The following is a 12,726-nucleotide window of genomic DNA, read 5'->3' on the forward strand; positions in this document are numbered from 1 at the left end:
CTCCCGCCGAGCTCCGGGTCGGCCCCTTCTCCGCCCGGCGGATCGCGGGTTCCCAGACCCAGTGAGCCCCCAGGCCGGGGAGGGGCCGCAGGAGGGACATCTGAGGGGACACCACTCATCCTTTCAAGGAAGCCTGGCTGGGCCGTATCCTTCCCGTCCCCCGAATCCGACCCTTTTGGCAGTGGGACTGCTTGGTTGCCCTGGGGATCGGGGAGGGCTTCCTGGAAGTGGTGGCTTTCATGCTACAACTTGAAGGAGGAGATAGCTGGGCCGAGGAGGAAGGAGCAAGGAGTGCAGAGGGCGGAAGCAGGGAGGTAGGAGAAGGAGCTGAGTGAGAATTTGAGCGAGTCTCTCAAAGTGGGCTTCCTCCTTGGGGTTTTTTCCACGGAGGGCACCTCCTTGGAGTCTCCATCTGCCTAAGCTCAGCCTTCCCCACCTCCTAGGGTGTCACATTCTCCCATGCCAGGCCCCGACACAAGGGGCTGTGTTGCCTCACTTGGCAACATGGTAGGTTCACAAGGAATATTTTGTTTTGTTTTGTTTTTGAGACAGGGTCTTTCTCTGTCTCCCAGGCTGGAGTGCAGTGGCATGATCACAGCTCACTGCAGCCTCAACCTCCCGGGCTCAAGCGATCCTCCTGCCTCAGCCCCTGCCCCAGTAGCTGGGACCACAGGTGCACACCACCACACCCGGCTGATTTTTAAATTGTTTTGTAGAGACGAGGTCTCACTGTTGCCCAAGCTGATCTTGAACTCCTGGCCTCAACCGATCCTCCCGCCTTGGCCTCTGAAAGCATGGGGATTACAGGCATGAGGCATATGTGTTGGGTGAAGGAGCTACTGCCATCTTCTTCCCACATCCATTGGATCACTGAGTCCCAGCCTGTCTTCCTCTGAGCCCAGCCCTGTCCGGTTCGGGCCCCACCTTTGGCTTGCATGCCCGCCTGCTCCCAGCAGATCTCCCCTCTGCCAGAGCTCCTGAATGCCATTTAGGCAAAGACCACCTTCCTGGCCACAGTCAGTCCAGCACCCCCAGCCTCTCTATCAGGTCAGGTGGTCCAGGTCGCCGTGCCCCTCTGCTTGCCTGCCTCCCTCAGGGGGCATCCTGTCCCCCCATCACATCCAGGATGCTGCCCCTCACCATCCTTGTGAAGCCCTCTTGGCCCCCAGCCTGAGAGAGGCCTTGTCCCCCTCGCTTTCCCTGTGGCGGGAGTCCTGTTGGCTCTGGAGGACAGGGGATCCCTCTCCCCAAGGCAAAGCTAAGCTGGTGGTGCTGGCGGGGGGCAGCTGGCATCAGTCGAGGTACAGCAGGTGGGGACATGGGGTCACTGCCCTTTTCCCTGATGGCCACATGGGATGTCTGCTTGTGGCTGCACAGTCCCCACAGGGCTGGGCCTCAGGCAGCAGGTACAGGACAGCCCAGGCAGGTGCCCTCTGTGGCCCTGGTGGCAGCACTGTCTCCCTCACTTCCCGTGAAGCGCTCAGGGCAGCCCTCGCAGCCTCAGCGGGCAACCCACTGGCACAGCTCTACTGAAGGGCTCTGGTAACCAGAGCTGAGCTGGTGTGGGCCGTGGCTGTGGTGGACACAGATGTAGGCTCAGGCCGGGCGGCGTCTCCTCAGGGCCAAGGGACATTGGGTTGGACCTCGGCTGCCACCCAGGGACAGCTGCAGCCCTCAGCTTTTTGCTGCATCCAGCCAGGGGAGGCCTGTGATGTTAGGCAGACCAAAGGCGGGGGACCCCCATGGCTCTGAGGTGATGCGGCTTTGTTTGCACCCAGCCGTGCCCCTCTCTCCCAGGCCTCAGTGGCCTCCCTGAACCTTCCTGCACCTTGACCTGGCTGGACCTAAGGGTCTGACACACTTTTGACCTTGAGCTGAGAGGGTCCTTGAGGCCTGCATGGGGTGATGTTACTCAGGGGGAAGCAGTGGTGGGGAGGGGGCATGGGCATAGCAGGCACATGGCAGGCTGTGGGCTGGGGCTTCTCTGAAGCCTGCCCTGGCTGGGTGGCTGGCTCTGGGGTGGCTGGATGTCAGGCAGGCCTGGGCTCGCCTCCCGGGAGTGGTACCCCACAGCCTCTTGGGCAGCCTGACCTGCGCAGGACACTGGCCCTCCCTTCCCTTGGAAATGGGCACTCTCCTCCCAGGACGCCTTTGCCTCGCAGCCAAGCTCAGAGGGCCTCTGTGCCGCTGCCTGCCCAGAATCGCTTCCCTGACGTCTGTCACCTCTTCCCGGAAGTCCTCAGGAAGTCCCTCTACTGCAGTCCCGGCTGCATGTCCTGTGTCTCTGCTGCTCAGGCCTCTGTCCATTTCACAGCCTGGGCGAGCCCCCAGCGTGGGATGAGCAGCTCCCCTGGGCCTCGGAGTGGCAGATGGGCTGAGCTTGCCGGAGATGGGACCCCGTGGGACCCCAGGCCCAGCCCCCAAGATGGGAGTGCATCTCAGAATCCGTCAGTTCCAGCCTCCCCCAGCAGGCCCAGCCCACACACCTGCCCACCCAGGGTGCAGGGGCCTGCCAGGGCGGCGTGCCCAGCGTGTGGGCGTGGGAAGGTGGAGGGTGGCCACAGGAGAACAGGACCACAGGGTATGTGGGAGAGCCAAGGCCAGAAACTGGGGATGGGAGGGTGGGAGGCGGGGCCCAGCCTGGTCACCATCACAACAGTCACCGAGTCCTGCGGTGCCATCTCCTCCCTGCCCGGGGTGCCCCCCTGCCCCGTCTGCTCCTGGTGCCGGCCCCTCCTGCCCTCAGATCTCCCCCTGTTCAGCGGCCCAAGGAAGCTTCATCAGGAAAACCTGACCTCTCCTCCGCCTGTGGGGCCCTCCCTGCCCTGCTGTGAGGGAGTCATGCCTGCCCCCCTGAGCCTCCCTATACTTGGTGACAGTGTGCGTCTCTCTGCAGCCCCTTGTGCTCGGTCTGTGCTGGGCAGTGTTTCCTGGGGTGCCTGGACACCTTCCCTGCTTTTTGCCCTGGTCTTCTGCCTCACTCCTAGGGTATTAGGCTGTCCTCGACCTCCCTGCCCCTCCCAGGCTGCTTGCGCCTCTGCCCACGGGAGCTGCAGCTCCTGGGTCCCGTGGGCCCAGGCCGTGAGCCGATCTCCCTGGTTAGGAGTGGGTGCAGCAGGTCTGTGGCCTCCTCGGTTCCCCAAGCACCTCTGCCCATCCTGGCACATTGTAACCGCTGATCTGCCTCTTCTAGAACGGTGCGCAGAAGTCCTGGGACTTCATGAAGACGCATGACAGGTGAGAGCCTGGCCCAGCCCGGCCACTGGGGAAGCCCCAGACTGATGTCCACGGGAACGCTGGGCCCAGGGGGAAGGGGCCCTCTCCTGCCTGACGTTTCTGTTCCCTGCGTGGGCTCCAAAAGTCCCTTCTCTCTGCCTGGCCTCTGAGTTTCCTGTCCCTGAGGGGTCAGCCTGAGGCCTGGGGGCTGAGTCAGGTCTTAACTCAGGGCACCAGGACCGTGATAGTGGGCAGGTCCTCTCAGGGCAGGGAGAGGTCGTCCTGGAGCCTTTGCCCCTAGCATCCAGGGTCTGGGCTGGATGGCGACGTGGGTCGAGGAGTGTGGGCGGTGGGCAGCTGGTCAGTGAGGGCCAAACGTCCTGTCAGTCACCCGGCCGCAGCTGCCAGCACCCTGACCTACTCAGCTGCCCATGTGTCCTTCCCTGTCCCCTGCTTCCCGTCCTGCCAGCTGGAATACAGCAGGTCTGGGTCCTGGCCGGACTGTGACCCTGGACAGCTCTTGTCCTGCCTGGGCCTCAGCCATCCTGTCTGAGCAAGGGGCCTGACCTCCCTGGGCTGCTGGCAAGGAGGTGGGATGGCCATGCTGGGAACAGAAAGGTGGGAGGCAGGGCCCCAAGCAGGGCCAGTGGAGTGCTTCTGTGCTGAGCCCCTCCCACCGTGCACAGCGTGACCGTTCTCTTATTCAACTCGTCTCGGAGGAGTCTGGTGTTGGTGAAGCAGTTCCGGCCAGGTGAGGCCAGCTGGGGTGGGAAGGGGATCCGCAGGGTCACCTTCAGGTCCCTGTGGTCCTGAGGGTCTGAATATAGATGTGGGAGGGGGCTCCAGGGGAAGCTGAGGCCCTGGGAGGGGGCCTGGCTGCGCGGGTGACCTGGAGGTGGCCACCACGTGGCTGTGAGCATAGTGTGGCTTCCTCCCACGCAGCTGTGTATGCGGGCGAGGTGGAGCGCCACTTCCCAGGGTCCCTAGCAGCTGTAGACCAGGACAGGCCCCGGGAGCTGCAGCCAGCCCTGCCCGGCTCAGCGGGGGTGACAGTTGAGCTGTGTGCCGGCCTTGTGGACCAGCCTGGGCTCTCGCTGGAGGAAGTGGCTTGCAAGGAGGCTTGGGAGGAGTGTGGCTACCACTTGGCCCCGTCGGTTCTGCGCCGGGTCGCCACATACTGGTGAGTGGGACCAGGCCCTCAGGTCTGTGGTGTGGCTCGAGATGGGAGGGGCTTCCTTGGAGAGAGTGAGGGCCCCGTCCCTGGGAGTGTGCAAGCAGGATGGATTTCTCCTTGTTTTTCAACCTGGGATTAGGGGAGGGTTGGACAGAGTGCGCCTCAGAGCCTAAGCCAGGCCGGAACCTGGGCTCTTGGGGCTCTCTGGAGCGTCTCAGCCCCATGCCTGCAGCCTGCGGCCCCCAGCCGTGTGGGGCAGGCCGGGTGGCAGCTGCTGCTGACAGGTGCCTCTGCTTCCTGTAGGATTAAGACCGGGTGCTGGGGGTGGGGGTGAGTCACAGCTCTGTTCTCAGAGGGTGGCTCAGGAATGAGGGAGAAGCTGTGTCCTGGGCTGGAGAAGGAGTGGCTCCAGCTCTCCTGGGGAAGAGGCACGGCCTGGAGCCTGTGCTTCGGGACGTGACCCCACCAAAGTTGAAGCGCCAACTCCTGCCCCGTAAGGCCTGCCAGCTGAGGTTGCCTTCCCAGGACAAGATGTTGGGATGAAGCCCATCCAGTTCCCCAGGGTCACTACAATGGGCTCCTGACTCCAGCGGAGGTCTTGGGGAAGGAGGAGGGTGTCAGAGTCCCCCCAGCCCCACCAGCTGAGCACCAGCCTCCACGATCTCCTCCAGAGGCCAGGGCCCACTCCACTGGGAGAAGCACCGGAAGTCTCTGAGCCTGTCAGCCTGGCACATGGGCCACTCAGGGTTGAACCTGCGGCCCTCCCGCCTCAGCAGCCTCAAGGACTTCACCTGGGCGCATTCCTGCCTGGGTAGGTGGACTCCAAGTTAAAGGCAGCATTTCCACGCTGGGCCAGGCACGGTGGCTCGCTCCTGTAATCCCAGCACTTTCGGAGGCCAAAGCAGGTGGATCACCTGAGGTCAGGAGTTCGAGACCAGCCTGACCAACATGGAGAAATCCCGTCTCTGCTAAAAATACAAAATTAGCCAGGTGTGGTGGCAGGGGCCTATAATTCCAGCTACTTAGGAGGCTGAGGCAGGAGAATCGCTTGAACCCGGAGGCGGAGGTTGCGGTGAGCCGAGATCGCGCCATCGCACCCTAGCCTGGGCAACAAGAGCGAAACTCTGTCTCAACAAAACAGAATTTCCACGCTGAAGGGTGGACTTGGGTGTGAAGGGTGGGCCTTCGTTTTCTGCAGGTGTACACCCCGTGGCCGGCCATGCCCACTGTGCCCCACCTCCCTGGCCCGTGGTACTGAGCACAGCTGGGAGGCATGGGAGGGGTTGGAGTCCCCTTGGTCCCCCTGGAGGAGGTGGGCCTGGGCAGAATCCTGGCAGAGGGGCTACACGGCATAGGCTCTCAGGGCAAGTGGTCAAGCAGCCCTGGTCGCGGTGGTTCTACTGGCACAACCTCTGGGCCACAGCCTGATTGTGAGGGTGCTGGGGAGCCAAGGAGGGCTCTGGAAAGTGGGCATCCTGCTTAGACTTGCATTGTAAAGAGCAGGCCGTGGCTTCAGGGACGCAGGACTGGAGATGCGGCTGACTAGGGGTCAGAGCGTCTGTCTTTGAGGGCCTGATGGGGGGCTGGACTGACAGCAAAGTTCACCCACCCTGTGGCAGGGCCCGTGGCTCCCTGTGTCTGATTCTGGAGGTGAGCCAGGCCTCTTACCTGCCGCTGCAAAGGACAAGGCCCGGGAAGGCAGTCAGCTTGGGGCGTGATGGAGTGAAGTTGGAACGTGCCCTGGGGTGGGGGAGGCATTGCCCAGCCTGGCTGGCAGATTCCTCTCAGCCCGGGCCAAGGGCCGGGCCTGTCTCCTCCACAAGCCAGCGGAAACCGGGGCTGGAAACCCCAGACCTGCCACTTCCCCCAGAGGTGCAGCTGTGGCCGCCACCGGAAATGGGCCATCAGGAAGGGGTCTGCGGGAGGTGAGGGGCTAGAGGGCAAGGAAGCAGCTGGGTAAGGTCGGTCTGGGGTGGGGAGGCTTGAGGGTGGGGCATGGAAGCCCCCAGTATGTTCCCTGCCCATGCATGTTGGGCCCATGTCAGAGGGCAGCCTCCACCCTGCAGGCCTCCGGCTGGCCTCCGTTCATGGTACCCGACAGCCCCTCCTGGGGCGAGCCAGGGCTCCCCCACCCCCTGGTCGTCTTCCCAGATGCCCCTCAGTCCCGTTTCTCCCCAGATCCACACCTCGCCTTCCCCTTCCTGTTCCTGAATGCAGCCTCGCCCCTCTGCCATCCTGTCCTCCTAGCCCGTGGTCTCCCTCCACACACGCCAGTCCAGGCACCTTCCCTTGCTGCCGACCCCTCCTGGCTGCCAGCAGCCCCCTTCTGGCCACTGCCCACTGAGGGAGGGGGCTCCCTTTCACCCCTCCCCAACCTGGGCCACTGGACCTGATCCTGGGGACCTCGCTGCCACCCCACCCCACTCTGCCATGCTGCGGGGGGTCAGTGCATGCTCTCCCTAGTTTGAAACTTGTGTCCTGTGGGTGCCTGGTGGGGAACCCTTGCGGGAAGGCCATTCCCAGCCTGCTGGGTTTGTCCCTGCTTCCTAGCCAGCCTGTGTCCCCAGGTATGGGCTGGGGTCTGACATGGGCCTCTGCAGCCAGCCACAGACTGAGGGGCTCCAAACACCACCAGGAACAGCCTCAGGGTGTCTGTGGTTGGGGGCTGCATACAGGGGTGGGGTCTTCTGCTCAGCCTTGACAGGTTTCAGGCAGGTTGTCAGCCGGATCTGCAATCTCATGGGGGCATGGGGCGTCCTTGGCCCACGTGGTTATGGCAGAATTCAGGTCCTGGTGGCTGGCAACTGGGTCCTACCTCTCTGCTGGCTGTTGGCCCCTCCCAGCATGGCGGTTGCTTCCTCTTCAGGGCCAGCAGGACAGGTCTGAATTTCTCCCTCTCTGGCGTTGAAACAGTCTCCGGAGGGCTTCCTGATTGGGCCATGCCCGCCTAGGATGCTCTCCCTTTTGATGAGCTTAAGTCACTGCTTAGGGTCCTTAATCACGTCTACAACACCCTCCCCACCTGGCGAGTACAACCTGATCAGGGAAGGGATGCCCTGCTGGGGGAGGGGCCCCAGGCGTGCACACCAGGTGGCCATCCGGGTGGGAGAGGGCATCCCAGAGTCCTGCCTACTGGAGGGCTGGAGGGAGCGGAGTAGAGAGGGTGGGTCAGAGGGTGGTAGAAGGGCCAGGGGGCCGGCGGGTGACTCAGCAGACCCTGTCCCAACCCGTAGGTCTGGAGTGGGACTGACTGGCTCCAGACAGACCATGTTCTACACGGAGGTGACAGACGCCCAGCGTAGTGGTCCAGGTGGGGGCCTGGCGGAGGAAGGTGAGCTCATTGAGGTGGTGCACCTGCCCTTGGAAGGCGCCCAGGCCTTTGTAGACAACCCGGACGTCCCGAAGACCCTCGGCGTCATCTTTGGTGTCTCGTGGTTCCTCAGCCAGGTGGCCCCCAACCTGGATCTCCAGTGAGACTCCAGGGTTCTAGACAGAGGCCAGTCTTGGCCACTTACCCTACACCCTGCACGCCCAATAAAGGCTTACATAGCTCCAGCCTCTGCCTGCTGGTTCTGAGCTGTGACCAGGGCCTTGGAGAGGACTGGGGAAGGGGCGGGGAGCAGTGACCCTGACCTGAGATGGCCCTCGGGACATGGCAAGCTCTCCTGTAGCAGGAGCAACTGGTGGCAGGCCATGCAAGTGGCTGCTGTGGGGCTGAGGACAGGCCTGGTGATGCCATGGGCAGGGCCAGGCTGTGCCTTCTCTTGGAACTAGGAGGGGTGGGGTCTGGGACTCATGGAGGGTGGCATGGCATGCCTGGGGGTGGGCCTGCTGGTCACGGGGCTGCAGTGTGAGCTGTGCTTCCAGGAGTGGTGGCTGAGCCAGTCCTCAGGTGTCGGGATGGGGCAGGCAGCACTGCAGGCTGCTCACTGCAGGGAAAGTGCGGTGCCTGCTCCTGGGGCAAGTGAGCGGTCCCCACTCTGACGAGCTGGGCTAGAGCCACTCCACAGGAGCTGGGAGCCAAAGCTGCCCCATGTCGGGGGCCCCAGTAGCTGTCCATGCACCCCCAGCCTTGGAAGTTTTCCAGGAGATCTTCCTCGGCCTGTGGGGTATGCAGAAATGTCTGCAGGCTTGCCCCCAGAGGAGGGGGTGGCGGCACAGGGTGGGGACACGGGGCCAGTGTTCTTGACATGGGCCAGGTTCCTGGTGCTAACCCGATCCTGGTCCCGGGGCACGGCCTCAGCCTGGGCTGCCCAGCACCAGGCTCTACTGGCCCCTGAGCGTCTCTGGCCTGTATGCCCTGGCCTTGCCTTCTGACATGTCCTGAGGGTGGGGCTGTGGGAGATGCGTGCAGCTCAGAGCTGCTGCCCAGGTGCCCACAATGCTTGTGGTGCAGGAACCCTGCTGGCCTGGTCTGCTTCCTGGGCCACAGGTGCACAGTAAGGGCTCCGCAGGTGAATGGCTGTGTTGGCACTGGTTGTGGGCATTTGAGGGCACTGCTGGGCCATCACTCTTGGGCAGGATCCTCTCCTGGACATCATTAGGTCCAGGCTCTGGCTCTCAGGAAGGTAGAGAAGGGGACTGTGAAGTGAAGGGAGCCTCAGTACCCTGCAGGGGGCACCCTGGGTGGGGAGGAGGGGACTGACCCCCTGTTATCATCCAGCACAGTGCCAGGCAGCCTGGCATTGGAGGCTGTCCTGAGGAGGCTGTGCCTCAGGGGCCCACAAAAGCAGTGCCACCTGTATGCAAATGCTGGCTGTGGCCCAGGTGGAACCCTGTGGGCATCAGCAAGGCCAGTGACAGGGCTGCCACAGAGGGGCTGTCTGGTATGAGGTGTGTGCCAGGGAGAGACTGTCACGTATGGGTGCGTGGGTCTTGGCCAGCCTCAGCTTCCCCCTACCCAGATGAGGCCCCAGCAGGATATTCACAGGACAGGAGCTCTGCCTGACCCACAGCAGCCCTGCTGTGCTGCCCTTACCAGCAGCCTGCCTGGTGACCCCATGAGAGTGCGGTGGGCCCTCCGGGCTGACCAGCAGAGGCTGCCCACTGCCTCAGAGGGACCTCTCGCAGGCACCAGGTGGGTCTGGCCCCTGAAGCACCGAGGGGACAGGTGACAGGGCACCCGGACCTGGGTGCAGTCCAGCCCCTCACTCTGCTCCGCAGCCTGATGGGGTGGGTCAGCAGGCAGCGCTGCCGGGCCTAATGGAGCTGGCATTGGTTTCCCGGCACTGGAGAGGGGGTTGTAACCGGAAACTCCCCTCCCTGTCTGCTATATTTAGCGCTGCAGGACCCGGCGGAAGCACAGCTTACTCCCGAGCCTCGCCGGCTCTGTCCAAACCCCTGGCAGCCTGTCCCCAGCCTGGTCCCCAGGAGTGCCCTGTGGGCCCAGAGCCCCTGGTCAGGCTGAGTGGCTGCACCCTTGCCCTCTGCACGCAAGCTGGGCACTGCCTGCTTCAGAGCACACCCAAGCCCCTCAGAGTGGGAGCCCTCCAGGCTGGGGGACGGGTGGCTCTGGGAGGCTGGAGGGTGCTGTGGTCCAGCGGGCCCCAGGACAATGACAAGGTCCCTTTCTAGAAGAGACTGGGTAGCCTGGTCTGGTGAGGGTTGGGGCTGGAGCCCTGGTCCCCGCTGATCTCAGCCCCTCACCCAGCAAGGTGCAGCACCAGGGGGCAAATGCTTTTTGTCAAATCTGTATAAGGGGCAAGGGTTCCCACTGCTGCCTTCTGGGAACTCAAACCAGGGTCCAACTGCCTGGCATTTCTGGCTCAAGGGCTGCAGAAATTCCTGCAGGAAAGGGACCCCCTCTCCGATGCCTCCTATGTCCCCCTCCTCCCCAAGGGCGGGTGCGGCCACCTTCCTGACCTGGGTCCTCTCGTAGACATCATGAGGTCCAGGTAGTGGCCAGGACCTGGGGACAGGACCGGAAGGAGACAGTGAGAGGGAGCCACCCTGGGCAGGAGGGCAGGGACTGACCCCTTGGTACTGCCCTGATGCTCACCCACCTGCCCTGGGCCACGGATACCCAGGCAGGTCTCACTCCAAAGGACCTGGAGGGAGGCAGTGGGGTCGCCATCCTCCCCCTGCTTGGCAGGATGGGCTGGGCTCTGTACCCTCAGGCTGGGCAGGCCAGTGGGCAGGGCTCCAGGCAGGTTGCGGCCCCTACCGGGTTGAGCTTGAATCTTGAGATGAGTGCGCATCCCTCACGGGGGTCTCCGCGCTGAGACAGCTCTGAGCTGGGGGCGCCTTGGCTGAAATGCAGATGCTGCAGGAACAGGCCCCACACAAGCCCTCAAAGTTCAGCCGCATGGCCACTAGCCGCTGCGTGGCCAGCCTCTTCAATCCTTTCCTCCCACAGCTGGCCAAAAGCAGGAAGCTGGGAGCTGGACCAGGGAGGGGAACCTGGAGGGACTGTTCCCTGGGTTCCCTCCTATGCTGGAATTCCCCGACCTCAGCCTAGCCACCATCCCCTCCCCTCACCTGCACCATGGCAGATCCTTGACCTCACCCCTGTGCCTGTCCCCTCCCCACAACCAGGGGTCTTTGTGAAAATGTAGGTCACTGCAGCCCACCCAGCCCAGTTGCTTTGGTGACCCCTGTGGGGTCTTAGCGGGAGGACTCTCATGTCACCACCACTGGCCTTGGGTTGTAGTCAGGACCCTTGCCAGGGTCCCGCTCCTGTGGCTCCAGGGCCTTGACACATGCTGTTCTCAGCTCCTGGCCTGACTCACCTGTGCCCGTCAACCCTCTGGCGGCCCCCTATGCCAGGTTCTGCATTACTTGTCTAAGTCCTCTCTCCACCCCTGGGCCGGGAGCTCCTGAGGGTATGCAGGGATGGAGCTGCATCTTGTTCACCACTTGGCCGAGTGCCCAGCAGAGGCACCCGGCACCCCTCCCCCACCACAGCGGGGCAGTGGGCATAGGTGGGGTGGAGCCCTGGGCCTCTGGAGCCGGGCGGGGCGCTCCTCTGTGCTGGGGCTTCCTTCTCTCGAGGACCTGAGTACCTGCCCCCAGGCCAAAGCATCGGAGGGGTGGCATCTCCACAGGGAGCCCCTCCCCCCGTAGGCGGTAATCACTGCCCACATACCGGAAGGCGGAAACTGGAAGGCTCTGAACACAGCTTGGATTCTCTTATTTGGTGGGGGTCTCTGTGCGGGCCTTATCCTGGCTTATGTCTTAATCCCCACGAAGCCTACCTGCTACTAGGTTTGGGGTGGGCATTCTGAGTAAGCAAAGCCAGCTGAGGCGGGCATGGGGGGCTCTGACCCACCCCTTTAGGGACCTTCAGCTGAGCCTGCGGCCTGGATCCTGGAGGGGCTGCTAAATAGGGATGAGGCAGGCAGACCTTGCATATGGGGTGTTCACAGGCCCTGTGCCTCCAAAGCTCTCTTCTTTCAGCCCTCAGCCCCAGCCCCATTGTGGCAGTGACTTGCTCCACGCTGGGAGGCTACACTGTCACCCAGCTCCGGGCACAGGGCAGATTTGCCAGAGGAGCTGGGGGAGAGAAGACAGCTCAGTTATCATGGGGATGGGTTGAGGGACCCCTCTGGTCCATGTGGGGATCTTTAACCACCAAGGTGACCCCTAGCCTTGGAAAGGACTGCACTCAGTGCAGGAGAGGCAAGGTGCCCTTGGTATTGACCCTGTGGCGGAGCCTCGAGGTCACCCAGGGAGAGGGCAAGGAGGTGACTGCAGAGGATGGGGTGTGGAAGCCTGGTGACCAGGGCAGCAGGGGGAGGCCTCTCTTGGGGTAGCCTTCAGGGACAGGCATTGCCGACTTTTGTTCCCGTTTCCCTCCTTTTGCCCCCCAAACCCAGACCTGAGCTTGGGGGGCGAGAGGCGAGAAACCGGGAATGCGGCCTGAGCATTTCCTGAGGGCATGGCCTGGTGACCCGAAGACAGCGCCGAGCTGAGCAGTCTGCATCCTGGAGCATTTGTTGACTGGCTGCATGACCGGCGCGCCTCGCAGAGGGGAAAGCAGGGGTGTCGGAGGGGCGCAGCGCCCCCTGCAGCCGGCGTGGAGGCGGCAGGAGCGGCGCGGAGAGGGGGAGATTCCCGGAGGAGGTGGGGGGCGCGCAGTAGGGGCTGGGCCCGGCTCTGGCCCCAGGGCCGCGCCACCCCGCGTGGGGGCCGAGCCCTGATCACAGCAGGAGGCGGCATCTCCTCTGGGACTTCGAGGAGCGCGGCGGTGGCGCACTGATGGGAGGGGACCACACGGCAACCTCGGGGCACCCCACCCCTGGTTTCTGACACCCGGCGGGAGCCCAGGCCGAGGAAGGGAGGCCGCTTAGCGGCGCCTGCCTCGCCGACTCATGCGGAGGTGTGAGCGGGGCCCCAGC

The 12,726-nt window shown here is 63.6% G+C and overlaps 1 protein-coding gene across 1 annotated transcript in view; it reads left to right on the top strand.

The window, feature by feature from the left end:
• NUDT14 (nudix (nucleoside diphosphate linked moiety X)-type motif 14) overlaps nt 1–7,945 on the top strand; it is a 29,892-nt gene extending 21,947 nt beyond the window's left edge. The window contains exons 2-5 of the mRNA XM_011951570.1: nt 3,194–3,237; nt 3,903–3,967; nt 4,159–4,396; nt 7,624–7,945. Of these exons, the coding sequence (XP_011806960.1) occupies nt 3,194–3,237; nt 3,903–3,967; nt 4,159–4,396; nt 7,624–7,864 (588 nt within the window). The 3' untranslated portion in view covers nt 7,865–7,945. The remainder of the gene's footprint in view (nt 1–3,193; nt 3,238–3,902; nt 3,968–4,158; nt 4,397–7,623) is intronic.
• Nucleotides 7,946–12,726: the final 4,781 nt, after the last annotated feature.

Source organism: Colobus angolensis, unplaced genomic scaffold (assembly GCF_000951035.1).
Source record: "Colobus angolensis palliatus isolate OR3802 unplaced genomic scaffold, Cang.pa_1.0 Scaffold32, whole genome shotgun sequence".
Taxonomy (NCBI): Eukaryota; Metazoa; Chordata; class Mammalia; order Primates; family Cercopithecidae; genus Colobus; species Colobus angolensis.